The sequence below is a fragment of the Melanerpes formicivorus genome, unplaced genomic scaffold (genome assembly GCF_026170545.1).
Source record: "Melanerpes formicivorus ecotype bairdi unplaced genomic scaffold, bMelFor1.0.p_v2 SCAF_2, whole genome shotgun sequence".
NCBI classification, from domain to species: Eukaryota; Metazoa; Chordata; class Aves; order Piciformes; family Picidae; genus Melanerpes; species Melanerpes formicivorus.
In genome coordinates, this window is record NW_027142354.1 from 10,036,362 (window position 1) to 10,062,668 (window position 26,307).

Genomic DNA, 26,307 nt, shown 5'->3' on the forward strand with positions numbered 1-26,307 from the left:
TTTGTCTTCTGAGATAGCTTTTTTAATGAATTGTAAAAAGTGTTTACATTTACAGTATTTACAAGTAGTTTAAACTCATAGAATCATAGAGTCATAGAATCATAGAATCAGTAAGTTTGGAAAAGACCTCAAAGGTCATCAAGTCCAACCTATCACTCAAGACCTTGTGACTACTAAACCATGGCACCAAGTGCCATGTCACTATATTACAACCTTCAGACAAAAACCAAAATATGTTTAGCAGGCCCAACATCACAGAATCACACAATCACAGCATTGTCAGGGTTGGAAAGGACCATGGGCAGGGACACCTCACACTAGATCAGGTTGCTCAGAGCCCCACACTAGATCAGGTTGCTCAGAGTCCCATCCAGCCTGGCCTTGAAAAACTTCCACAGATGGGGTTTCTACCACCTCCCTGGGCAACCTGTTCCAGTGTCTCACCACCCTCATGGTGAAGCACTTCTTCCTAACATCCAGTCTGAATCTACCCACTTCTAGTTTTGCTCCATTCCCCCAAGTCATATCACTACCCTACATCTTTAAAAGTGCCTCATTGGCTTTCTTGTAGGCCCCCTTAAGATACTGGAAGGCCACAATAAGGTCTCCTTAATTAAAATGGTTAATTAAGTTTCTGAAGTCAGGAAGGCTTGCATTAAACATGAAATTCTAATGGTAAAAAACTCCCAGAAAAAATTACATGATGGTGTCCCAGTCTTTGAACAAATGCATAGGGGTAGCAATACAGTTCTGGGGAGAAGAGTGAACCACAGATCCCCTCGGCCCCCCCACCTAGCCAAATGATTGCATCCATTCAGGCACCATAGAAAGTGTATTAATAACAAAGGCTTTACAGTTAAAAGGACTGAATTGTAAAAAAAATAGATATCTGCAGGTCACATAAGATGAAAGGTGATTTGTGCTTGGCTTGTTCTGAGGTGTGTTTTTTCAAAGACACCAAAACTATTGACTTGAGCCCAATGACCATCTAACTTAATCACACCTGCAATCAACAATGAAGTGTGCTGTCACAGAAGCATCCATTGATCTGTTTTTACACTTTTCCCACATCAATAATGTAGCTGAAAAAAAAAAAGATACAAAAAAATTCATTCTTGGCAAATTTACTGACATCTGTGGAAGCAAGGCATCTTGTATTATCCCAGCTGCTTGGAACAGACATGCAGATTTGCATATAGCCCTTCACCAGTTAAAGTGGCTAGGCTAGAAACAATCCATCGCTCTTCAGTGGTGCCATGTAAACAGCCATTAATAAGAAGGAGCTATTAAATGATCTTCCAAGCTATGTGGCTGAGATATTTGGCAATTACAGAACTGCCAAAACCAGGCTGGAAAGACATTTCCATGTTCCCTGTCCCATGAAGTCCCAACACTGCAGGCTGTTGGGGGTTGTATCCCTGCACAAATAGCACTACATGCAACTGCCCTGTTCTTAGGCTCTTAGTACCACTACTTGCAACTTCTGGAAAGACAACTGGGGGAAGTAGAGCTTACTGACTCAGGGAACACATTCTTGTCTGACTGTGGCCTCATGTATTCAGCTAGTCACAGCCAAAAAAAAAAAAGAATCTGGTGCTTTGTGCACTTGTAACTCTTCTTTCCCCAGTAAAATAATCTGCAAGTTGTCCTGAGTAATTTAAACATCTAAACTATCCTCCTGCTACTGGCTACTTGTTTAGTATGCAGCATACAGAAGACAGGGAGGGTGATAACTCAGTGCCTTTTGTAGTTACAATTCATAATTTTTCACTAAAAGAGACATTTAACAACGTGACAGTTACAACAAGGTCAGTTGTGCACATAGATATATTATATACACATGCTGCCTAGCACAAAGCACTTGTTCCTCTTCTTGATTTTCACCTTGCAGAATAATAGCAGCTTGACACTATCTGTAACTACTCACCACGCTGTACTTTTCCACATATGCTGATGCATTTCTGATCAGTCTTATCATCCACCTCCTTCATTATATCCTAGCACCTAGCTGGGTGCCTTTTACTCACATAGGACTCCATGTTACTTGTAAGATTCAGGACTGTGTACAAGGCAATAGTATTGCATGAGGAAGAGAAACGAAATCTGTGATAGTCACTTGATTATAAAATGCATCTATCTGCCCTTGCCCAGGCAAAAAGTAACATTCCTCTTCCAGAGTGCCAGCAAAGGAAAAGTCTTTCAGAACAGAAAACACTTAGTGATCTTTTATGTTTACACAAATCTAAGAGGCTGAGTCTTAGCTAACAGTTTTCCTACCAGCACCAGAGTTGCCAAACACACTGTTAGTATTTCCAAGAAATGACAAGCCTCTGACAGAACAGCTTTGAGGCAGATATACTGAATGGAATGACTACAGCAGCAAATCCCTGTACTTCTTGGAGAAGAGCAGTAGTATTTTTAACAAAACTGACATAAGGAAAACAAGCTATCAGTCACAGTAAGATGAAATACTCTGAGCAGTAGCAAACACAACACTCAGATGGATCAAAAAAAGTCTTCCCTAAACAGCCCACAGTTTCTAATGCTGTTTCTCCCTTCTAGCCAAATTAAACTTAAACATTTACATGACATTTATAAAGTCCTGAGGTATTTATTGCAGTTCATATTTATCAACAAACCCACAAAACCTGAAAGAAGTGGCATCAACTTCAAGCTCTGTGCAAAATGCAGCTGCTCATCCCCTTAGTAGGTACTGAAAACATGCTTCAGTGATGATCCATACAATTAACTGAAAAGTCAGTTGAGTTGGAAGTTCCAAGTGCATTTCTGATTTCCAAAGCCTTCTTTTAATGCCAAGGAAATGCTTTTCTGCACTGGTGCAAGGAGATATCCACATGCCAGTGGATCCTGAGCACTGTCACCAGCATTGCCTTCTAGGAAATCAATCAAGAACATGAAAAATATACTAGAGGGTCACAGTACATTTGAACAATGCAGAAAGAAACCAAAGCCAACTAATACATAGAGAAATCTTTTTATAGCTGAGCTTTCCATTACACCACAACTACAAAATCCACCTGTGTGACATGGCTTCTCCTAAAATTATCAATCCCTTGCTAACAGATCTGGAGTAGAGAAAGGAAAAATAACTCTTGTCTTTAAATCTTTGTGGAATATGCCTTTGTGTCTGATGCCTGCAGAAATGGAAACAGTGCAGAAACTGCTGTGTAAACTGTCTGTCTTAGGAATACTCATGCCACTGAGAAACACAAGAACAGAAGTACTATGTTACTGGTTTTCCTTTCAAACCACCTGCTATAACATGCAAATATTTTTGATAATCCTACAAAAAAGACCTTTTAAAACAAAGACAGAAATTTGTAAGGGGTGTGACAGGCACCTTGTGTATGTAAAATAGCCTATTCTTTCTTAATTAAGCTTCATTAAAGAACTACTGCAAACATTTCCTACGAACAAAGTAATTCATCAAACCTTGACTGAAGGCAAACAACTGGATTGCAGGTATCAGAGTCCAAAGTTTTTAAAGAGAGAAAGAAAGAAAATCTTCATCCTTTGGTTTTAAAAACTACAATCTCTCACTACAAAATTCAGAGATGACAACACCTTAGGAACTACAACTTACCATGCTACTTTTCCATTGTCTTGAGATGTGTTTTTAGAGGGAGAGAACTGGAGGTAGTTCCCGAGTTACGTCACAAAAAGGGGGAAAATGAGTCATTTTCAACCTGATGAAAAACTTTGGTAGAAGCCCTATTGATTTCTATTTTAAAAAACAACACCACATTGTTCTAAGAATGCTCTGGAGGAAAGCAGGCTTTTGAGTTCTGAAAGCATTTGGATCACCTAAAGCATACAAACAACAGCACTTTGAGAAATAGCTTTTTAAGCCACAAGACTTACAGTACAAAAGAAAAAGCCTGTTGTTTGCTCACTGAAAGTAAGAAGTAATAGTTCTGTAAGTACACACTTCTAGTTGCAGGAAAGACTATAAATAACTGGTTCATGGCTATGGAATCAAATTCTTAAGATACACAGGAGATAGTTATAGGCATATTGTTACATAAAACAGTATTCTGTCTAACACAAAATACTCTTCAAAAGAGAAAAAGACAAGCAGAAGAATACCTAGAATAAAGGCAAAACCTTTCAAAGAGCTGTGGCACATCTCTGTTGTAAACAAGTGAAGGACTGCCCAAGCATTATGTCCATTGCATTAATGATGCAAAGAATCTGAAACAAACTAATAATGATACAGCTGTTTTCTCCTCCTTCATGAAGTCTGTTCTCCATAGTTACTATCAGAAAAGCCACAGTGCTATTCCAAGGAGGAAAGAGTGAGTTGAGTCATATATACTCACTCTTCTAAAAGTCATTATTATGAAATTTCTCCCCAGTTCTTATGCAGTTCTGAGGCATTACTTTCAGGCCCATTTCAGAATCCCATGGTACTAAGTTGTGTATGGGTTACTTTGTTTGGACCAGAACAAGTACAAATTCGTAGATGGTCACAATGTAACGCAGACTTCTCATAACCTTCAGTAGTATTCCTCCTGAGTTCTGGTTGAACACTTCATCTCATTATGCTCTTTAACACCTTTATTGATGATCTGGATGAGGGCATTGAGTCCATCATCAGTAAATTTGCTGATGACACCAAGCTGGGGGCAGGAGTTGATCTGCTGGAGGGTAGAGAGGCTCTGCAGAGGGACCTCGACAGGCTGGACAGATGGGCACAATCCAATGGCATGAGATTTAACACATCCAAGTGCCAGGTTCTGCACATTGGCCACAACAACCCCATGCAGAGCTACAGGCTGGGGTCAGAGTGGGTGGAGAGCGGCCGGAGAGCGGCCAGGCAGAGAGGGACCTGGGGGTGCTGGTTGATGGTAGGCTGAACATGAGCCTGCAGTGTGCCCAGGCAGCCAAGAGGGCCGATGGCATTCTGGCCTGCATCAGGGACAGTGTGGCCAGAAGGAGCAGGGAGGTCATTCTGCCCCTGTACACTGCACTGGTTAGGCTGCACCTCGAGTACCGTGTCCAGTTCTGGGCCCCTCAGTTTAGGAAGGAGGTTGACTTGCTGGAGCGTGTCCAGAGAAGGGCAACAAAGTTGGTGAGGGGTTTGGAACACAAGCCCTATGAGGAGAGACTGAGGGAGCTGGGGTTGCTTAGCCTGGAGGAGGCTCAGGGGAGACCTTATTGCTGTCTACAACTACCTGAAGGGAGGTTGCAGACAGGCAGAGGTTGGTCTCTTCTCCCAGGCAACCAGAACAAGAGGACACAGTCTCAAGGTGCGCCAGGGGAGGTTTAGGCTGGCGGTTAGGAAGAAATTCTACACAGAGAGAGTGATTGTCCTTTGGAATGGGCTACCAGGGGAGGTGGTGGAGTCACCATCATTGGAGGTGTTTAGGAGGAGACTTGATAGGATGCTTGGTTGCATGGTTTAGTTGCTTAGGTGGTGTTGGATGATAGGTTGGACGCGATGATCTCAAAGGTCTCTTCCAACCTGGTTTAATCTATTCTATTCTATCTATCCTGGTTAGTCAGTTGGCCTGTAAGCCATCACAGGCTGTTCTTCACCAACATCTATTAGCATATGCAATGGAACGTGAGGCTTGTCATAGCCAGAAAACTTGAGACAGCTGCTTGTTTGTTTTATTTCTGCATCAGAAGTCTCTGAATCTGAACAGCTAGCAGATATATCCACTTGGCTGCTGTCAGAAATAAAGTAACTCTCTTTCACTTTGTGATTCTGGTCATCATTAGAAGGTACTTTCCTTTCTGTGCTTTCCTGCACAGACACCTCTTCTGGTATGGCTAGTGCCTCTGGAAGACAAACAGAAGATGCTCCTTCACTGGAATTCTCAGGGTTAACTATCTCTTCTTTTTCTTCTGCCCACAGGAAGTTTATTTCACCATTCACTGGCAGCACTGATTGCGTGGAGCTTATTACAGATGTATATTTTGCTGCTGATTTTGGTTCTAGAATGCTCTCTGTGTTCAGGTTTATCATCATACCAACCTGGAATGGGGGAGAACAGAAAAAAAAAAAAAAATGAGTTCCACATTATCTCCTAGTTTATTTGCTTCATCTTCTGATGAAATTAAGAGGTTAAAACACTCTCCAAAAGATACAAGTTTGTAATAAAAGTTTGTATTACAAACTTCATGTCATTACAACTAATCCCAGCATAAATGATCAAGATTAGATACAGGATAATGACCTTGCCAGATTTTATGACTTCATTTGTTACCGGTAACACTTTCATCACACTCTCACAAATGCTTCCTGTGGACAAACACACCTGCAAAGACCAAATCTACTTCATACCACTCACTGTACTTTAATTAATTTCAAGTCTGCAATGTAGAGGAAGACAACAAAAGAAAAAAGCTGTAACATTCTTCAACTACCCAGGGAAACCTTACTCTGTATCTAGTAAGTGCAATTTGCAATGACTAATATTCTGTGGCAACCGTCTCAACTGGGAAGGAAAGTGATCTTTGGAAGGAGACCGTTAAAATTACATAAGGATCTTTATGTATACCAGCAGTCATATCTATTGCTGAAGTCTTCCTACATTAATGTTTTGTAAATTCATACAACAGTTCAGATTGGAAGGGACCTTAAAGATCATCTAGTTCCAAACCCTCTGCCATGGGCAGAGGTAACTTCCACTCAAGGCCTCATCCAACTTGGCCTTGAACACCTCTAAGGAGAGGGCATCCATGACCTCCCTGGGCAATCTGTTCCAGTGTCTCAACACCCTCACTGTAAAGAATTTCTTCCTACTATCCAAGTCTAAATCCACCCTCCCCCAGCTTCAATCCATTCCCTCTCATCCTGTCACTACAAGCTCTTACGAAAAGTCCCTCCCCAGCTTTCTTGTAGGCCCCCTTCAGGTACTGCAAGGCTGCTATGAGGTCTCCCTGGACCCTTCTTCAGAAACTCCTTTCACACAAAGAGCATATTAATTGTTTTAAATGATTATGACATGCTCCAGGCTGTTTAGAGTCTTCTATTTGTTTCTGCTTTTTGGTGGTTTTGTTTGTTTCTAAAAGGGGTTTAAAAAAATATATATAGGAAAAAACAAAGTGGGATAAATGTTCAGCTCTATGGTATTCCCCAAAGCTAGCAGAAAGCATGAGGAGGAATGGTTACTCAAGTAGTAAATGTTCTTCTCTAAATTCCATAGTTCATTTTATATATCTATAGTGTATGACAGACTAAAAAGTACTGAGAGAGAAGCTAATTTCCTAATAAAAGGCACACAATCACTGTTTTGAGATTCTTTTCAGAAAAATAATTGACTGGAAATGCAGGTTGAGGCAAATTCACAAGACAGACACAGGTAGAAGGAGAATACAGTGAACAGTAACATTGTTTAAGAAAAGCTACAAACAGGCAAAAAAAGTCTAAGAACTGAGCCATCAAAATCAGACAATCAAATCTGTCTGTGGTTTTCAAGAATCCTCCTTGAGCAGAAGGTTGTGAGGCTCTATTGTTACTCTCATATCTTCAGTGTGCTGACTTCATGAGAATTTGCCTTCATCTCTCACTTCAGCCCCATACCTTCCTCTTCAGTTGCCCTGATATCTATTGATGGTTCTGTGGTTTAATGCTGGATCCCTGAAACCATGAAGTTTAACAAAAAGCAACAAACACCACCAGAAATCAAACAAACACTCCCTGGAGAGCAGTTATTAACAAATCTAACTGAGCTTTACAAACAACTGTTATTGTCACTGAGGTTGAGGTGATTCCCCTACCTGCCATTTAGCCATCACTCTTCTCTAGATGTTCATTTTTTGTTAGGCAGAAAGAGTCAGAATACTATATAAAGAACATTCATTCAGAGTAATTTCCCTGAGTATTTATGGAACTCACCCATTCATAAGAAGCAAATCCTTAGAAGACAGTTGCAGAAACCAGAATCCAGTACGTATCTGGTTTGAAAAGACCTCATCCAGTCCAACCCCTGAGCCAGCACCAAAGGGCCAATACCAACCCATGTACCTAAGCGCCAGGTCAGCACCCACGCTGCTTGAAGAACCCCAGGGATGGTGACTCCACCACCACTCTAGGCAGACAATTCCAATGATCCTCGAGGTCTCTTCCAACCTTAGTGATACTGTGATATGGTAAGGGCTGCCTGGGGAGGTGGTGGAGTCACCATCCCTCGAGGTGTTCAAGAGGGGATTGGATGTGGCACTTGGTGCCGTGGTCTAGTCATGAGGTCTGTGGTGACAGGTTGGACTCGATGATCCTCAAGGTCTCTTCCAACTTTAGCAATACTGTGATACTGTAATGTTTGATAATCTTTTCCATGAAAAAAATCTTTCCTAACATCCAGCCTAAACCTCACCTGGCACAGCTTGAGACCATTTCCTCTACTTCTGTGGCTTGTCATCAAGGAGCGGAGACTGCCCCCTCCTTGCTCCAACTTCCCTTCAGATAGTTGTAGAGAGTGGTAAGATCTCCCCTCCACCTCCCCTTCTCCAGACTGAACAACCCCAGCTCCCTCAGGTGCTCCTTGTAGGTCATGGGCTCCAAGCTCTTCACAAGCCTTATTGCCCTTCTCTGGGCATGAGATCAACAATGTGCCAATACTGAAAATGTTACAAACAACTACAAGATAAATGTACCTCTAGAAAACCTGTTTACATAGATAAATGAAGAAAATCTGGGATGTATATGCTATACAGACACTGACCTCGAACGGACCAGCATCTGTAGTTTTCTAGGGGGGAAGCTAAAAATCTAATTCCAAGAATCACACTAAGTGACAAAAAAAGATAATGCTGCTGCGCTTTGGCCACAACAACCACATGCAGTGCTACAGGCTGGGGTTGGAGTGGCTGGAGAGCTGCCAAACAGAAAGGGACCTGGGGGTACTGATTGACAGCCAGCTGAGCATGAGCCAGCAGTGTGCCCAGGTGGCCAAGAAGGCCAAGGGCATCTTGGCCTGCATCAGGAATAGTGTGGCCAGCAAGAGCAGGGAAGTCATTGTGCCCCTGTGCTCAGCACTGGTTAGGCCACACCTTGAGTACTGTGTCCAGTTCTGGGCCCCTCAGTTTAAGAAGGACATTGAGACATTTGAACATGTCCATAGAAGGGCAATGAGGCTGGTGAGAGGTCTCGAGCACAAGCACAAGCCCTATGAGGAGAGCCTGAGGGAGCTGGGATTGTTTAGCCTGGAGAACAGAAGGCTCAGGGATGACCTCATTGCCCTCTACAACTACCTGAAAGGTGGTTGTAGCCAGGAAGGGATTGGTCTCTTCTCCCAGGCAACCAGCACCACAACAAGAGTACACAGTCTCAAGCTGCACCGGGGGAAGTTTAGGCTTGAGGTGAGGAGGAAGTTCTTCACAGAGAGAGTTGTTAGCATTGGAATGGGCTGCCCAGGGAGGTGGTAGAGTCACCATCCCTGGAGGTGTTCAAGAGGGGATTGGACGTGGCACTTGGTGCCATGGTTTAGTAGTCATGAGGTCTGTGGTGACAGGTTGGACTTGATGACCTTTGAGGTCTTTTCCAACCTTATTGATTCTATGATTCTTTGTAAGCTGGAATACTTGAGGAATGTGAATTAAGACAAAACACTACAGAAACTACAGCTAAGAGTTGTGTTTACAACTTTCTGTCTTTCCCCATACCAATAAATGCTGTAAATGATTTGTTCTTTCTGGATTTTCACATGGCTCTAGAAATCACAGTAATAAAATGTGTTAAGGGAACACCTTGTACTCTACACAGGTTCTTATTTCACAGTGCCAGCTGGCAATGCTTACACACAGACTCCAAGGACAAAATAAATGCTCTCCATACAACTACATCCAAGACTTCTCTTCTCAAAAAAGGAAACTTGTTTTCCTCTTGGTGAGTTTTCAACTGAAGCAAGATGATGCAAAAACACTCATCCTCCCATGCATGAAAGAAGGAAGCCATCAGAAGAAGAAACTCTTGTGGGTTTCCTGGTACCAAAGGTTCTTTAGACATCTGTGAGTCATGACTATGAGATAATTTAGCCATTCAGCCATGCCAGTTATTTCTAGTTTCAAAAGAATCAGTTTACTACACTAACTGGAATGCCACTCAATGCATATTAAGTAACAAGGGTAATGAAGATACAGCTGCTATTTGAAGAAAAGTATTTACTGTAAGTTAGTGCTTTTCTTTCATGCATGTTATCTAATACTAGCTGACAACCAGTAAGCTTGAGCTAAATAGCAGCAGTATTTCCTGGAATGTGTAGGTGCTTACATTCCTTCCTGATTTAGGTCTTTCACTGTCTCAACAGATGAGGGAGATACACCAGTGGAAGCCAGGCTCAAGGACACACACAAATCCCAAGGCAACAGTAGCAGATAAAGCAATCAATAGTTTGTTGCTTTTTAACCCTACGGGTTTGTCCACCTACAGAGTACTTTCAGGTGTGTATTTTAAAGAGGAAAGTTTGAAAAGTGTGTTTCAAATTTCATTAGGACCTGTGACCTTGATAAAATCTGCATGGCCTTTGCATGGTTCCACAACAAATTAATGCTGTGTAAATGTATAAATAGGAGACTATGCTATTATCTTATAGATGCTCATAGTGAAAAACAACACCACTCCTCCCCCTCCCAAAAGAAAACACCACCACCACCATAACCAAAAAAGCCAGAGTCACAAAAGAAATTGTCTTGTAAATATCCATAAGTGCCCTACAACTACAGTGAGAGAAGACAGCCTTCTCCTCCGTCAAGCTCAGAAAAAAATACCACCAGGTAACAGGAAAGTTGACTTAAATGTGAGCTAAAAATGAAAGCTGGTGCTTTTCAAGGAATCTCTCTTACAGTCTAGTAAGAGTTTTCTAATGATTTGCTTCCATCCAAAGATAAGAAACACTTAAAAATTAGTGAAGTTCAAGCAGAGAGCAATGCCCACAGCTCACCAGTAAAATAAAGTCAGGCTCCTTTTAAAGTGGACAAGACCTTAAAACAAACCTTAGAGGTGATTCTCCCCCTCTACTCAGCTCTGGTGAGACCCCACCTGGAGTACTGTATCCAGTTCTGGAGCTCCTATTACAAGAGGGATATGGAGGTGCTGGAATGTGTCCAGAGAAGGGCCACAAGGATGATCAGAGGGCTGGAGCACCTCTCCTGTGAGGACAGACTGAAGGAGTTGGGGCTGTTCAGTCTGGAGAGGAGAAGGCTCCGAGGTGACCTAATTGTGGCCTTCCAGTATCTGAAGGGGGCCCACAGGAAGGCTGGGGAGGGACTGCTCAGGATCTCAGGTAGTGATAGGACTAAGGGGAATGGAATGAAGCTGGAGGTGGGGAGATTCAGGCTGGATGTGAGGAGGAGGTTCTTCCCCATGAGAGTGGTGAAGCCCTGGAATGGGTTGTCCAGGGAGGTGGTTGAGGCCCCGTCCCTGGAGGTGTTTAAGACCAGGCTGGATTAAGCTCTGTCCAGCCTGATGTAGTGTGGGGTGTCCCTGCCCATGGCAGGGGGGTTGGAACTAGCTGATCCTTGTGGTCCCTTCCAACCCTGACTGATACTATGATACTATGACTGTAGATAGTGGGTGGAAGGAGATTGTTTCACAAGAAGTATTTCAGAAGGCTAAGAAAACGAACAGCTAACTACAGCTGATCACAAAACCCTGATGTTTCAGCAGATCTAACAGAAGACTAATATGATGACATTTTGTAAAGGAATCTGTCCCACTTATTTAGATGTATATTCCTGGTAGGATCTTACTGTGGCAATGCCAGCGACGAGCAGTGTGAGCAATCTGGCAGTGCAGGCCTAGAGCCTGACATGGTGGTAGGCCGTGCTCAGCATAAGGGCAGAGCCAGCTAGCAGTGTAGCAAAACAGTGCTGTGCCTGCAGCATGTAACTAAAACAAGGCACTGGTAGCTATAAACATAGAAAGTTATCTTGGGACAACAGGACATGCAGCTGCATCAACAACCTCATTGTGTTGTTAGTAGTTGGACCAATAATCTATAACAGTGCGATGTGTGGTCACTCATAGGGAACCAATGAAGCCATGCCAACAAGGCACTCTGAGTTTATATAGGTTATAGAAGTTCCCTTGCTACGCACTTCTGCTTTTCCTGTCTCTTCTTCTTCTATGCTTAACTTTACTGTGCTATACTCACACCACAGGCCTGCACCATAGGCCTGCGATACTGGAACAATAAAGGAACAATACTCGATCATGTTGGTCAGCTGTATTGACTCCAATCTCCGTCGTCTATATCTTACTATGAATAGGATCTGTAAATCATTTAATCCAACATCTTCTCTAATGAAGGTAGTCATTCAATGCCCATACTGAAAGACAATTGCACTGTGAAAGAAAGGCCTTTGCATGACTGACATGTTATTCTTAGAAGTCACAAACAGCACAAGAAATATAAAGCTTCCTAAGATCTAAATAGCAATGGATTGGTTTTTTCCCCCCATTTCTTTGGGTACAAGAGACTCAGCAAAGGCAGATGCCTGATGGTTATGCATTCCTATTTTTCCACCTGTTGGAGAATTCCAGCTTGCTGAAAGTCATTCAAATGGTGTTTTAGCACCTACCTAAAGCTGCCAGGAACAAAGCAGCCTTAAGGTAGGTCATCTTACCTAGCTTTACAATAGATGGAAAATAGATGTTTTGTTTTTAGTCAAGTTCAGGTAAAACATAATGGTCATAATCTGTACAGAGAAGTATCTAGTACACATTCAAAGGTCAGCAACAGGCTCTCAGGTCCAAGAAGCCTATAAAGATAGCTTCATATCATAAAACTTACATTATTTGCAGTAGTTATTCATTAGTTTATATGATTTGTTATGAAATAATAACTTATGACTAATTGTTGATTATTTTTAAATTGCCACACTATTCATATTAACTATATAGAAACTATCCTTATGAGCTGTGCCATTTTTGTCACTAGAGATTTCAAAGGCCATAGGCAGGATCACAGAATATCCTGATTTGGAAGGGACCAAAAAGTGGTCAAAGTCCTGTTTCCACTCAGAGAGGATTCCCAGAGTCTAGGGCTTTGTCTGACTAGCTACCATCACTGGCTTGGGCATTTCTATTTAGTCAGAGCAATCTCCTAACATTCTATTCCACAAAAAGCAAGCTCCAAGGGGACCTTAGGCATTGAGCTACCCCCACACAATGAAGGAGTCACTTGGTCTCTTCTCCCAGGCAACCAGCACCAGAACAACAGGACACAGCCTCAAGCTGCACCAGGGGTGGTTTAGGATGGATGTTAGGAAGAAATTCTTCATAGAAAGAGTGATTTGCCATTGGAATGGGCTGCCCAGGGAGGTGGTGGAGTCACCATCACTGGAGGTGTTTAGGAAGAGATTTGATGGGGTGGTTGGTGGCATGGTTTAGTTGATTAAATATCATTGGATGATGATCTCTTCCAACCTGGTTAATTCTGTTCTATTCTAAAGGGTCTTGGAGAATAAGGAATTGAAGATCATTGCCTCTTCTCTCTAGAAGTCTTATGAGACTTCCTGCATCCACCCAGAGATTATTATTGATACAATCACCATTTACTAATGTCTCACATGGCAGTTCTTAAACTGTTTCAACTGCTGCCGATTGTTCATAGATGTAACTAAGGAGACACCAGGAAGACACTGTAACAGTACTTGTTAGATACTACACTCTTGTCTGATGAGAAAGTAAGGAATGCTGCTCTTTAAGGAACATCCACTGTTTCCTGAGGATGGATGAAAGGACATCTAGGCAGAGCAGCTTCTGAGCAGTTTTATCTGCAACCACTCAGTGCGAGAACAGATTTCCCCTAGCCCTTCCCTTGTCCTACAGTGCTGTTACCCCTCTCCCCTTACTCTGCACATCACTTGCAGAACAGCATAGCATTTAGCAGTATCAAAATACTACCGTATAATGAAGGAATCTCATACGTGTTCAAGGAGAGAACAGGAGGAAATGGGCACAAATTGAAACACATGGAATTTCACCTGAATGTAAGAAAACAACTTTTACTGTGAGGATGGTTAAGCAGTGCAATAGGTTGCCCAGAGCAGTTGTGGAGTATCCTTCCTTAGAGGTATTCAAAATCCAACTGACAAAGTCCTGTGCAACCTGCTCGAGCAAAAGGGTTGGGCTAGATGATCTCAAAAAGTCTCTAACCCCAAAATCAAGTGATTCTGTGGTTCACTGTCTCTGCTACTACAATGAATACAAACCTGTCTATTTTTTAAGAACCAAGTTCTTAAACTAGACCAACTACTACTACTTCAGTTAAAAAGATGTTATAGAAGTTACCCAGCTGTATAGTACAAATCTGATGCAGATAAGAAGTCTGGACTTACCAAAGATTTAGGCAGCTTTGTGTTGCTCTTCCTGAGTTTCCTGCAGCCAAAATATACTGCCACCATCAGACTCAGGGCCAGAGTAACAACACACAGAATGATGATACTTTGTGTGCCTAAGAAGTTAGAGCAAATCAGTTAGGAATCAGCCAGAATGCTTTGCGGTAATGTGTGAATTTGCCAATTTACCACCTTTTTCACTCAAGAAAATTTAAAGTATTGTATCAAACAAAAAGTAGAATGACAGAAGAGTTACAATTTATATAAACACAACCATGTTTTTGTAGAGGTAAAGGAATTTTGTAACTCATTTTTTTGTTCCTTAGGAGATGGTGGACGGAGATGAACGGATAAGTTTTCCATGTGATAGCATATTGATTGAATAAAGTGAAAATGTGGTATCTTCCAAAATGTAGACTTATTAACTATGACTAGCTAAGATTTCACTGATCTTACTCGCCTTAATGTCCTTGTCTTCAATCATACCACTACTCTTGTGCATAAAAAGCACACAACTGCTTCCAATAATTTTCTCTCTCTTCTCTGACGTTTTGGGCCATAATTAAAAACTTTGTAAAAGATTATCAGAGCTATATATGAAGCTGAGTCACTAGTCACTATTTAATAGGAAATACCTCAACTTTATTAGTTCATACTTGAGAAAGTCCATACACATTTTCCTCAGTGATAAGACTGAGCAAAAAAAAACCAAACCAATAAATAGTTAGAAATCAGGGACAATGTTTATGAAAATCATATAACTCAGTGAATGATTCATTAGTCTTTTGTTAATTATACTGATGACCAGGTGATTATACTGATTATACTGATGACAGGTTTTGCAATACCTAAGAAGAGGAAAAGCACTCAAAAATTCAGGGTTACTTGAAGGTAATACCTGATCTTTAAAGGTCTTTAGAACTGGGAGAGTGCATTTGGAAAAGAATGATTAAGCTTTCCTTTTTTCATATGTGTGCATGTATGCAAGTCATCTCATGGCTACATCAGTCACACACAGAGTCTGACCAAAGGTCTGCCCCAGCTAAGTATGTTCTTAGTAAAGTTTTAGAATCCCCTTACTGAGTGTCTGCTTGAGAGGAACATGAATGCAGCTTTCTTCTGATGGGGCACCAATCATCAGGTCATTATATAAACTTCCCTTTGCTGAGACACAGTAAGTGGAACCTTCAGCAGGAATTGGGATCTCAAGGCTACATGTATAATTTGTACAGTCGTCTCCAGGAAACTCTTCTTTACTCTGAAAAAAATGAAACTCAGGTTGTGCCATCTGGCTCAGTAGAACAATATAAATGTTACAGCACCTTCCAACACTGCCAAAAACGTGAAACTATTAGATGTGCCTCCTACATCAGCTATAGGCCTTGCACCTTGCTATATTTAAGCTCACTGTGGTGGTTTAAGCTAAAGCATGTGTTCTTCATAGTCTAGATTCACATTCTTAATTAACTTCTAAAACTTGTAGCTGGATGCACATGAAAAGGTGACTGTAAATAAACATACCTACAACCCTTTTGCTCAAGTTCGTCTTCCACAATTGCTAAGTAAGTGGGATACCAGTATCTTAAAAAGATAATCTTAAAGGAAAAGTCTATTTAGACAGGTGAAAGGCACACAAGTAGTTACCAATGTTAAGCACACATGCAGGAACAGTAGCACAGGATTAGGTAACTGCATCTTGTGTACAACTAATGCAATGATCTCATTTTTTGTTATAAAACATCCATTCGGACAACTAAAATCCAGACCTTCCAATCCCGTATCTCACTGTGGTGCATTTGACATTTGAGGACTTCCGCAGTCCTATGTTACGGCCAATTGTTTTCCTAGTATCAGTTGGCTCCATGGATCACAGGAGTGAACCTTTTGCTTGTATGTGTTTAAGGTAAACAAGTAATTTGAAGTTTTACTTTTGGAACTTACCTGATTTTTACTATCCCAGAAAGTCACCCAGTACTCGAGCTTTGGGTAAACATCTCTAATCCAAGGAAGAAGATTCTCAGAAGGGAATTCAGGATGGTAAATATCAACCATGAGTTCATCATTGTGCCTCCAGAGATTCAGTTTTGGTGGTCCTATGTTTCCTACAACACATAAGACCTTTGCTATTAGCTCTGAACTTTTATTTTAAAATGGGCTTTTTATAGTTAGCTTTCATCATTTATTTTAATGCTGCTAATGTCACGCAGCTTCGACACTTAGAAGCAATGAATGCAGTTGTACACATTTGTGAGCCTGCTTCTCAAATGGAAACAGTGCAGATTTTCACTGTTAAGCAATCTAACTTTCCTATATGCATGCAGCCATAAACACTCAGCTCACTAATAACATTTAAAAAAAAAGTTTAACATAGATAAATGAGAACAGAACACAAAACCATAAATCACACTCAGCTAAACAATACTGTACTGGAAAAAAAAGGCTATCTGAAAATTTAAACAAATCTTATCCTGAGCAACAGTTTTTAGGAGGCTTGGTTTCCAATGGCAGTGGCCTACATGAACTGTTTGTGTCTAAGGGTTTGACTAAACATACAAGTTTCTTGTTCAATAAGCAAGTGATTCTGTCTCCCTCCTCTGTGTGTGACTATCGATTATCTGGAAATTGCCAAACTTGGCATTCTTACCATGAGTTCTGTCCCTTTGTCAAACACTAGAAACCAGCCACTGAGTCTAAGTTACAGGAGTACTGGGTGGGGAGGGAATCATAGTGGAAAACAAAGAGGGACTCACAATTCCTATGTTCCAGCAATGCTGAAATTCAGCACAGCCCAAGTCAGGGAGGATCTCATGGATAATCTCTCGCCTGAAAGCTCTTTGTTGAGAATGCAGCAAACATGAGAGAAAGTCTCATCTTTCCTTACCCTGTTCTGCCTGCTAGGCACAGCTCATGATATGCTGTGGCCTGTTGCACTGTTTTGGACAGGCTGGCTGCTTTTACAATACTGATTTTACAAAACTGATTCTAAGGGACCAGGAATCATTATGTATGGGGCTCAACACTGTTGGGAGAATCATTTGGGATCTTTTGGGATACGGGAAGCTTGGCACTTGGTCCCCTGGGGTCAAGTGAGGGACTTCAGAACTGGGGAGACTCCCTGGGGGCAGAGGCAACAGAGGTACAGCTGTGTGTGGCCGTTTGAGGCTGTGCCTTTAAGAAAGGGACAGTGCTAGGACACTCTGGCTGAATGTTTTGGTGAAGACAATGAAAACATTGATATTCTAAGTGAATTTCATTGGTAGAATGCAGTTTTAAGTTTTAGCACAGCTGGAATTTGTTCTCAGTTCGCTCCTTTCCTTCTCTCCCAGCTTGTCTGCTTCTGGGCTCCTAGCCAGAACGACCTTGGACACCAGATAAGCACTAATCACTAATACTGCATGTGCTTATAAGGCCTAACCAAAATTTCATCCTTATTAATTACCTTTTCTTTCTCTCTAGCTCTTTTTGGGAAAAAAGGGAGGTAGGGGGAGAGAAGGGGGCACGGGGGGGGAAACCCTCCTCTGTCCGGAGGAGGGAATTTCGTTCCTGTATTCTTGGTTTTTTTCACTTTGCTGTATATTTCTGTATATATATTGTAAACACTGTATATATTGTGTACATATCTTGCATTTTCCACATTGCTTGTAAAATATAGCATTCCTTCTGCTTCTCTGGCTGAGTTAGCTGTGGTTTTTTTCCTCTTTGTGGGGGAGAGAAAGCTAGGCCTTCTCTCTCAACCCACTACACTGTGAAACGATAAATACGCCACTGTATGGCAGGATGGTAATCTGCTAGGGGGGATCACTGCCTGCTATGAGGAGACACTGTTATGGGAAAGCCATTTTGTGAGGGAACTGCATGTGAAGAATCAGTTGCTGAGCAGTCAGTGGCTAGAAACAAGAACCATCGAAAACGCCTGTGCTGCTGCCTGTCTCCCTGCCTGACATGAAGAGAGCAAGCTGCTGTCCTGCCTGGCACTGCTCCCAGCCCATTTGCATTATCCCTGCTTGACCTCAGCAGTATTTACATCTGCAGCCTGTCAAATAAGCCAATTTGGCACTTGACTCTGTTGGAGTCTTAATTCTGTTCCTGAGTGTAAACTTAGTCACATTAAAGTTCCAACTGGGTGTCACTCAGGAGTTAAGCTCAGCCACAGCCAGTACAAACTGGAACCAAGGGAGTTTAACTTCTACCAAATTACTGACCATTGGACCATGACACTGATTTCTCCCAAAGCAGCCCAAAGGATTTACAGGAGTAATGAGTAATGGCTAATTATCCAGCTACAGTAGACTCCCATACTTTCTGGATAGCATCTATACACCCCAAACTGTCAGTACATAGGGCTAGAGAGTCAAGTATAGTATCACCAACCACCTGTATACTACTTCAACGATGCTGAAAGGTCCACAGCTTCAAGCAGTGGTTTCAGATCCTAAATATGTGTCTGAGACACGAGGCAAGAATTTGGGAAGGAGGCAGAGACTATACCAACAGCATCACTTCCCTGCCTTCAGGAGTTTTTAAAAAAATATTCAGATACCAGAGGGACAGGGCTAACAAGTTAGAACTATGCAAGTTCCTACTGAACAATCACACTTCTTGTCATCCTGGACTCATGACTTTATGATATTCCCAAACAAGACAAAACAACACAGCAAAAAGGATAATTACAGATGACTTTATATTTGGGGGGAAAACGACAAGGTTTAGTTTATGATGGAACTTACCGTGCTTTTGCAAAATAAACTCATTTGTCTCAACGTACTCAGACTGCTGTGACCCAACAACAGCTTTAACTCGAAGCCAGTGAGACTCAAAAACGCCACCTATTTCCCTTGTGAGGTCACAAAAATGAGCTGCAATGTTCACACAAGCTGAGACGTTCTTATAGCGACCTGAACTGTAAAACAGAGAGAGCAATAGTTATTACCATTTTGACTGCACAGTACCATACAGAACACCGCCTGTGACAAGATTTCTGTGAGAGTGATTGAGCACTAGCACAGGTTGCCCAGGAAGGTTGTGGATATCTCCATCCCTGATGATATTCAAAAGCCACATGGACATGGTTCTGGGCAACCTGCTTAAGTAGAAGCATTGGAGCAGATGACCATCAGAGGTCCCTGCCAACCTTAACCACTCTGTTATTTGACATTTTTTTGCCTTAATTTACACTTAGGTAACCTTTCCTTCATCCTATATGACTTTACCACATAGAAATCAAAATAGTTTACCATAGACTGATTGGTTTTGCATGCTTCCAGAGAACATCAGGTACAGGAAATGGTAAAAGAATAAGAACTTACTTGTAAGGTTTGATTTCCACAATAAAATGAGGAGTCTCAGACATAGGTGGGTACTGCCAATGCACCACAGTGTTGAAGTTTTCAGATGTTATTACAATCTGCTCTGGTGAAGGCACTGTAAGAATCAGAAGAACTTCATTTTGATAAATAGACCTAGTCAAACACAAGAACAGCCCAATATATTTCTAAATTATTTGGGAAAGGCAACACACTAGAAACAAGTGGGAAAATTACAGACAAATATCACAAATACTTGCCCCCAGCCAAACAGCCAACTCTGTCAGCAGTACAAACACATACAAGCGCTACAAGCAGATTCATTCTTCTCTCCTGAAGAGGCAGCTTTCTTCCTGTTTGCAACACAGAACCTCAGATAACCTGTGTCCATTGAAAGCAAGTCCACCAGCGAGTCCATACTGTGTTCATAAGTTGTGGTGATTATACTCCTATGTTGCTACTACACAGATCACAGAATTATTGAGGCTGGAAAAGACCTCTTGAGATCATCAAGTCCAGCCTATGACCTAACACCATGACATCGGCTAAACCATGCCAACAAGTGCCACATCCAATCTTTTCTTAAAGACCTCCAGTGATACCATGATACCAACTCTACCACCTCCCTGGGCAGCCTATTCCAGTGCCTAATCATCCTTTCTGTGAGGAAGTGCCTCCTAATATCTAACCTAAACCACCCCTGGCACAGCTTCATACCATGCCCTGTCACTAATTGCCTGGGAGAAGAGCCCAACCCTCACCTGACTACAACTTCCTTCTACGTAGTCGCAGAGTGATAAGGTCCCCACTAAGTCTCCTCTTCTTGAGGCTGAACAACCCCAGCTCCCTCAGCCTTTCCTCTTACAACTTTCCCACCAGCCCCCTCAGCAGTCTCTTCGCTCTCCTCTGGACCCACTCCAGCACCTCAATATCCTTCCCGAAGTGAGCGGCTCAGACCTGCACACAGTATTCGAGGTGAGGCCTCACCAGTGCAGGGGTAGTACAGGGGCAGAATTACATCCCTAGACCTGCTGGCCACACTATTACTGATACAAGCCAACATGTCATTGGCCTTCTTGGCCACCTAGGCACACTGCTGGCTCATGTTCAGCCAGCTGTCAATCAGCACTCCCAAGTCCCTTTCAGCCAGGCTGCTCTCCAGCCACTCATCCCCCAGCCTGTAGCGCTGCATGGGGTCATTGTGGCTAAAGTGCAGGACCCTGTACTCTTGACCTGGTTGAATCTCATACCACTGGCCTCGGCCCATAGACCCAGCCTGTCCAGGCCACTCTGCATCATCCTCCTACCCTCCAGGAGGTGCACACTCCCTCCCAACTTAGTGTCATCTGCAAATTTACTAATGGTTGACTCAATCCCCTCATCCAGGTCATCGCTAAAGATGTTGAACAGAACTGGGTCAGTACTGATCCCTGGGGGACCCCACTGGTCACCGAACACCAATTGGATATGTGGCACCATTCACAAACACTATCTGCCAGGTCAACCAGCCAGTTTTTAACCCAATGAAGGGTGCACCTATCCAAGCCATGGGCTGCCAGCTTTTTCAGGAGGATGCTGTGGGAGACTGTCAAAGGCTTTGCTGAAGTCTAGGTAGACCATACCCACAGCCATCCCCTCGTCTACCAGGCGGGTCACCCAGTCATAGAATGAGATCAGATTGGTTAGGGAAGACCTTCCTTTCCTAAACCCATGTTGGTTGGGCTTGATTCCCTGGTTTTCTTGTATACGCTGCTTGATGGCACTCAGGATGACCTGCTCCATAAACCTACCAGGTACTAAGGTCAGGCTGACAGGCCTATAGTTTTCTGGCTCCTCCTTCCAGCCCTTCTTGTGGATGGACATCATATTGGCCAACCTTCAGTCATCTAGGACCTCCGCAGTTAGCCAGGACCGGTGATAAATGATGGAAAGTCACTTAGCAGGCTCTTGTGCCAGTTCTCTAAGCACCCTAGATGAATCCCATCTAGATCCTAACTACTTCCCCCACCGGATCACACAGTATCACAGTATCACAGTATCACTTAGGTTGGAAAGGACCTCGGGGATCATCGAGTCCAACCTATCAACACAGACCCCATGACTAGACCATGGCACCAAGTGCCACGTCCAATCTCCCCTTGAACGCCTGCAGGGTCGATGACTCAACCACCTCCCTGGGCAACCGGTTCCAATGCCGAATGACTCGCTCGGTGAAGAACTTCCTCCTCACCTCGAGTCTGAACCTCCCCTGGCGCAGCTTGAGACTGTGTCCCCTCGTTCTGGTGCTAGTTGCCTGGGAGAAGAGGCCAACCCCCTCCTGGCTACAACCACCCTTCAGGTAGTTGTAGAGGGCAATGAGGTCACCCCTGAGCCTCCTCTTCTCCAGGCTAAACAATCCTAGCTCCCTCAGCCTCTCCTCATAGGGCTTGTGTTCAAGGCCTCTCACCAGCCTTGTTGCCCTTCTCTGGACACGTTCAAGTGTTTCGATGTCCTTCTTAAACTGAGGGGCTCAGAACTGGACTCAGTACTCAAGGTGTGGCCTAACCAATGCAGAGTACAGGGGCACTATGACCTCCCTGCTCCTGCTGGCCACACTATTCCTAATGCAGGCCAGGATGCTATTGGCCCTCCTGGCCACCTGGGCACACTGCTGGCTCATATTTAGGTGGCTGTCGATCAGCACACCCAGGTCCCTCTCTGTTTGGGAGCTCTCCAGCCACTCCGACCCCAGCCTATAGCTCTGCATGGGATTGCCGTAGCCAAAGTGCAGGACTCGGCACTTGGACTTGTTGAATGCCATCCCATTGGACTCTGCCCACCTGTCCAGTCGGTCGAGGTCCCTCTGCAGAGCCTTTCTACCCTCTAACTGACTAACATCTGCCCCTAACTTGGTGTCATCTGCAAACTTGCTGATGACTGACTCTACCCCTTCATCCAGATCACCAACGAATATGTTGAAGAGCACAGGGCCCAGCACTGATCCCTGGGGGACACCACTGGTGACTGGCCTCCAGCTGGATGTGGCACCATTCACTACCACTCTCTGGGCCTGGCCCTCCAGCCAGTTCCTAACCCAGCACAGAGTGTAATGGTCCAATCCACGGGCTCACAGCTTAGTCAGCAGTTTGCTGTGGGGGACGGTGTCAAAGGCCTTGCTGAAGTCTAGGTAGACCACATCCACAGGCCTCCCCACATCCACCAGGCGGGTCACCTGATCATAGAAAGAGATCAGGTTGGAGAGGCAGGATCTGCCCTTCCTGAATCCATGTTGGCTGGACCTGAGCCCTTGGCCATCCTTCAGGTGCGCAGTTATTGCCGCCAGGATAATCTGCTCCATCACTTTCCCTGGCACTGAGGTCAGGCTGACCGGCCTGTAGTTTCCAGGTTCCTCCATCCGACCCTTCTTGTGGATGGGGACCACGTTGGCCAGTTTCCAGTCATCTGGGACCTCACCCGTGAGCCAGGACTGGAGGAAAATGATGGAGAGTGGCCTAGCTAGCACATCCGCCAGCTCTCTCAGCACCCTAGGATGGATCCCATCCGGTCCCATGGACTTGTGAATATCCAAGTGGCTCAGCAGGTCCCGAACTAACTCCTCATGGATTTCCAGGGTATTACTCTGCTCCCCGACCCCAACGCCCAGCTCCGGAGGCCACTCGTCCTGAACTCCTCCTGCCTTGCTGTTAAAAATTGAGGCAAAGAAGGTGTTCAGGACCTCAGCTTTCTCCTCATCCTCAGTCACCGCGTTCCCCTCCAGGTCCACTAGGGAGTTCAGGTTCTTCCTGCCCCTCTTCTTATTGTTAATATATTTATAAAAATGCTTTTTATTGTCTTTGACTGAGGTGGCCAGCTTCAGTTCCAGCTGGGCCTTAGCCTCCCTAATTTTTTTCCTACATAATCTAACAGCTTCCTTGAACATACCTCGAGAAGCCTTCCCCTCCTTCCAAAGGTGATACAGCCTCCTCTTCCCCCTTAAATCCTCCAGGAGCTGCTTGCTCATCCAGGCTGGTCGCCTTCCCCGCCGGCTTGCCTTCCGGCATGTGGGAACCGCCAATTCCTGTGCCTTCAAGAGCTCCTGTTTGAAGTAGGTCCAACCCTCCTGAACCCCTTGGTTCATGAGGGCTGGTACCCAGGGGACTTTGCAGACAAGTTTTTTAAATAGGCTGAAGTTCGCCCTTCGGAAGTCCAAGGTGAAGGTTCTGTTGGTGCTCCTCCCTATCTCCCTGCATATTGAAAACTTCACTATCTCATGGTCACTGCACCCTAGGCAGCCTCCCACGATCACGTCTCCCACCAGCCCTTCCCTATTGCAGAACAGCAGGTCAAGCAGAGCCTGTCCCCTGGTAGGCTCGCTTAACAGCTGTGTCAGGAAGCAGTCCTCCATTCGCTCCAGGAATCTTCTGGACTGCCTCCTCCCTGCTGAATTAAGTTCCCAGCAGATATCTGGGAGGTTGAAGTCACCAACAAGGACAAGATCAGATGATCTTGAGACAGCCTCCAGTTGCTTGTAGAACAACTCATCAGCCGCCTCATCCTGTTTGGGTGGTCTGTAACAGATTCCAATCAGGATGTCAGACTTGTTAGGTTGTCCTCTGATTTTGACCCACAGGCTCTCAACTAGCTCATCTTCCACCTCAAGTTGTGTGGCAGAGATTGACTCTCTAATATACAGAGCCACCCCTCCTCCTCTTCTCCCTCGCCTGTCTCTCCTAAAGAGCCTGTAACCCCCCAGTGTAGCACTCCAATAGTGGGTGCTGTCCCACCAAGTTTCTGAGATGGCGACTACATCATAGTTGCCCTGATGGATCAGGACCTCCAATTCCTCTTGCTTGTTGCCCAGGCTGCGTGCATTGGTGTACATGCATCGCAGCTGGGTTCCTGACTTCTCAACTGACCCTACCTTGCGCCCTACTCTTACCTCTGCAGAGGGACCGATTGCCTCACCCACCCCCTTCAGACCTAGTTTAAAGCCCTCCTAATGAGCCCTGCCAACTCCAGTGCCAGGACTCTCTTACCCCTTCTAGATAGATGCACCCCATCAGGACCCAGCAGGTCAGGTGCAGTGAAAATTACGGGATTACGGAAGGGATGTTCTGCTCCCCATCCCGATCTACCAACTCAAGAGCCCAGCTGCCCTAGAGATAGTCTGTTTGTTAAAGACTGAGGCAAAGGAGGTGTTAAGTACCTCAGCCTACTCATTTGCTACAGTTAGAGGACATTAGCCCAGCTGTTGATTTCTCTTGCTCTGAATGGTGGGTAGGGGAGCAGGGGGTAAAATACATCAAAGCTGCATTATCAGGGTATTTGCTCCAGGGGAGTCCTGCCGAATCCTACTGCCTCCTAAATCTGCCTTGCCAAAAGACAGCAAACCTGCTGGGGAAATGTAGGTATTTTCTGACAATGCTATTTTTACCACTCCAGCAGTATTTGTAGAAAGCTGTAAAGACAATCAACTTCCTTACAAATGTTAGTAGTTCAACACTGAAGCTGTAATGTAGTTCCATATACAGGAAAGCACTTGAAGTGCATTTAGTAAACAATGTAAGAGGTAAGAGAGTAAGCAAGACAAAAGTGAAGAGCACCACTAATAGTTTCCTTGTACAGCAAGGCTCTGTTTGAAGCACCAACAGCAACACAGATATTGGAGGAGCAGCTGCAGGGGAAAGAAACATGCATGATCCTGTATCTATGAATGGCCATCACATGGCATTGAGAAGAAGGGAAAAATGAAGGTACCTCAAGTGACTTTGTTACTTCTCAGCTTCTCAATGTCTGGTTTGGCATCCTTAATATTCTCTTGATATAACTTTTGTGACATATTAGCAGGTAACCTGCTCTAGACTAACACTTGTTCATAAGGCGCTCCAACTTCACTCTATGTGATACATTGAGGGAAAAGTAAACATTCTCACATTTTGAGAACAAGACCACAAAGATAACACAGACAGTAATACATAGAGTCTGATATATGCTATTAACCACAAAGATTCAATAAATGCGACATGTAGCACTCTGCAAAAAAATGCTGTGGTTTAGCTATGCTTTACTACGTACAAAAATGGTGATCATCAGGTTCTCAACCACAAGAAAAAAAGGTGATAAGTTCACAGACAAGGTGACAGGGTCACAGAAATTTTTTCACAGAAAGAGTGGTCAGGCATTGGAATCAGCTGCCCAGGGAGGTGGTTGAGTCACAAATCCTGGATGGGTTTAGAGGTAGTTTAGATGTGGTGCTTGGGAATACGGTTTAGGGGTCAACTCTGCAGCGTAGGGCTATCGGTTGGACTTGGTGATCCCGAAGGTCTTTTCCAACCTGAATGTTTATGTGAACTGCCAGTAGAAGCTACATGGCTTCTGGAGGAAGGTGTTAGCAGCTAGTACCACAACGGTAATGTTTTGTGATGGTTTTAGGCTGTGCCTTTAAAAAGATAGCTGCAGATTTTCGAGCAGGAGAGTGAAGAAGTACAAACAAATCCACAGTTGGGTGTAAAAAGGAAAACAAGAGATTATCCTGAACCAATTTCATTGGTCAGATGTGTGGGATGTATTTTTAAGGAATCTCACATTCCTCTTTCATTCTGTCTTTCTCTGCTGGCATACATGTCTGCTTGGCTGAAGAGACCCTTATCAGCTAACTTTGCAGATAAGCATTACTGACTTTTTAATGACGCTTTGAGCTAACTGAACTCTCTCT

The 26,307-nt window shown here is 43.8% G+C and overlaps 1 protein-coding gene across 2 annotated transcripts in view; it reads right to left on the bottom strand.

Annotated features, from left to right (window-relative positions):
• The window catches only part of IFNGR1 (interferon gamma receptor 1), a 34,646-nt gene continuing 8,339 nt past the window's right edge, over positions 1-26,307 (bottom strand). Inside the window, exons 1-7 of one of the 2 annotated variants that reach the window (XM_068150382.1) lie at positions 23,535-23,745; positions 19,617-19,731; positions 19,038-19,210; positions 16,252-16,412; positions 15,391-15,568; positions 14,311-14,426; positions 1-6,001 (exon numbers count right to left, since the gene is read on the bottom strand). In XM_068150382.1, coding sequence (XP_068006483.1) covers positions 5,519-6,001; positions 14,311-14,426; positions 15,391-15,568; positions 16,252-16,412; positions 19,038-19,210; positions 19,617-19,731; positions 23,535-23,730 — 1,422 coding nt within the window. In that variant the 5' untranslated portion in view covers positions 23,731-23,745 and the 3' untranslated portion in view covers positions 1-5,518. Of the gene's footprint in view, positions 6,002-14,310; positions 14,427-15,390; positions 15,569-16,251; positions 16,413-19,037; positions 19,211-19,616; positions 19,732-23,534; positions 23,746-26,307 lie in introns of those variants that run through there. The other variant, XM_068150386.1, reaches the window with a different exon arrangement.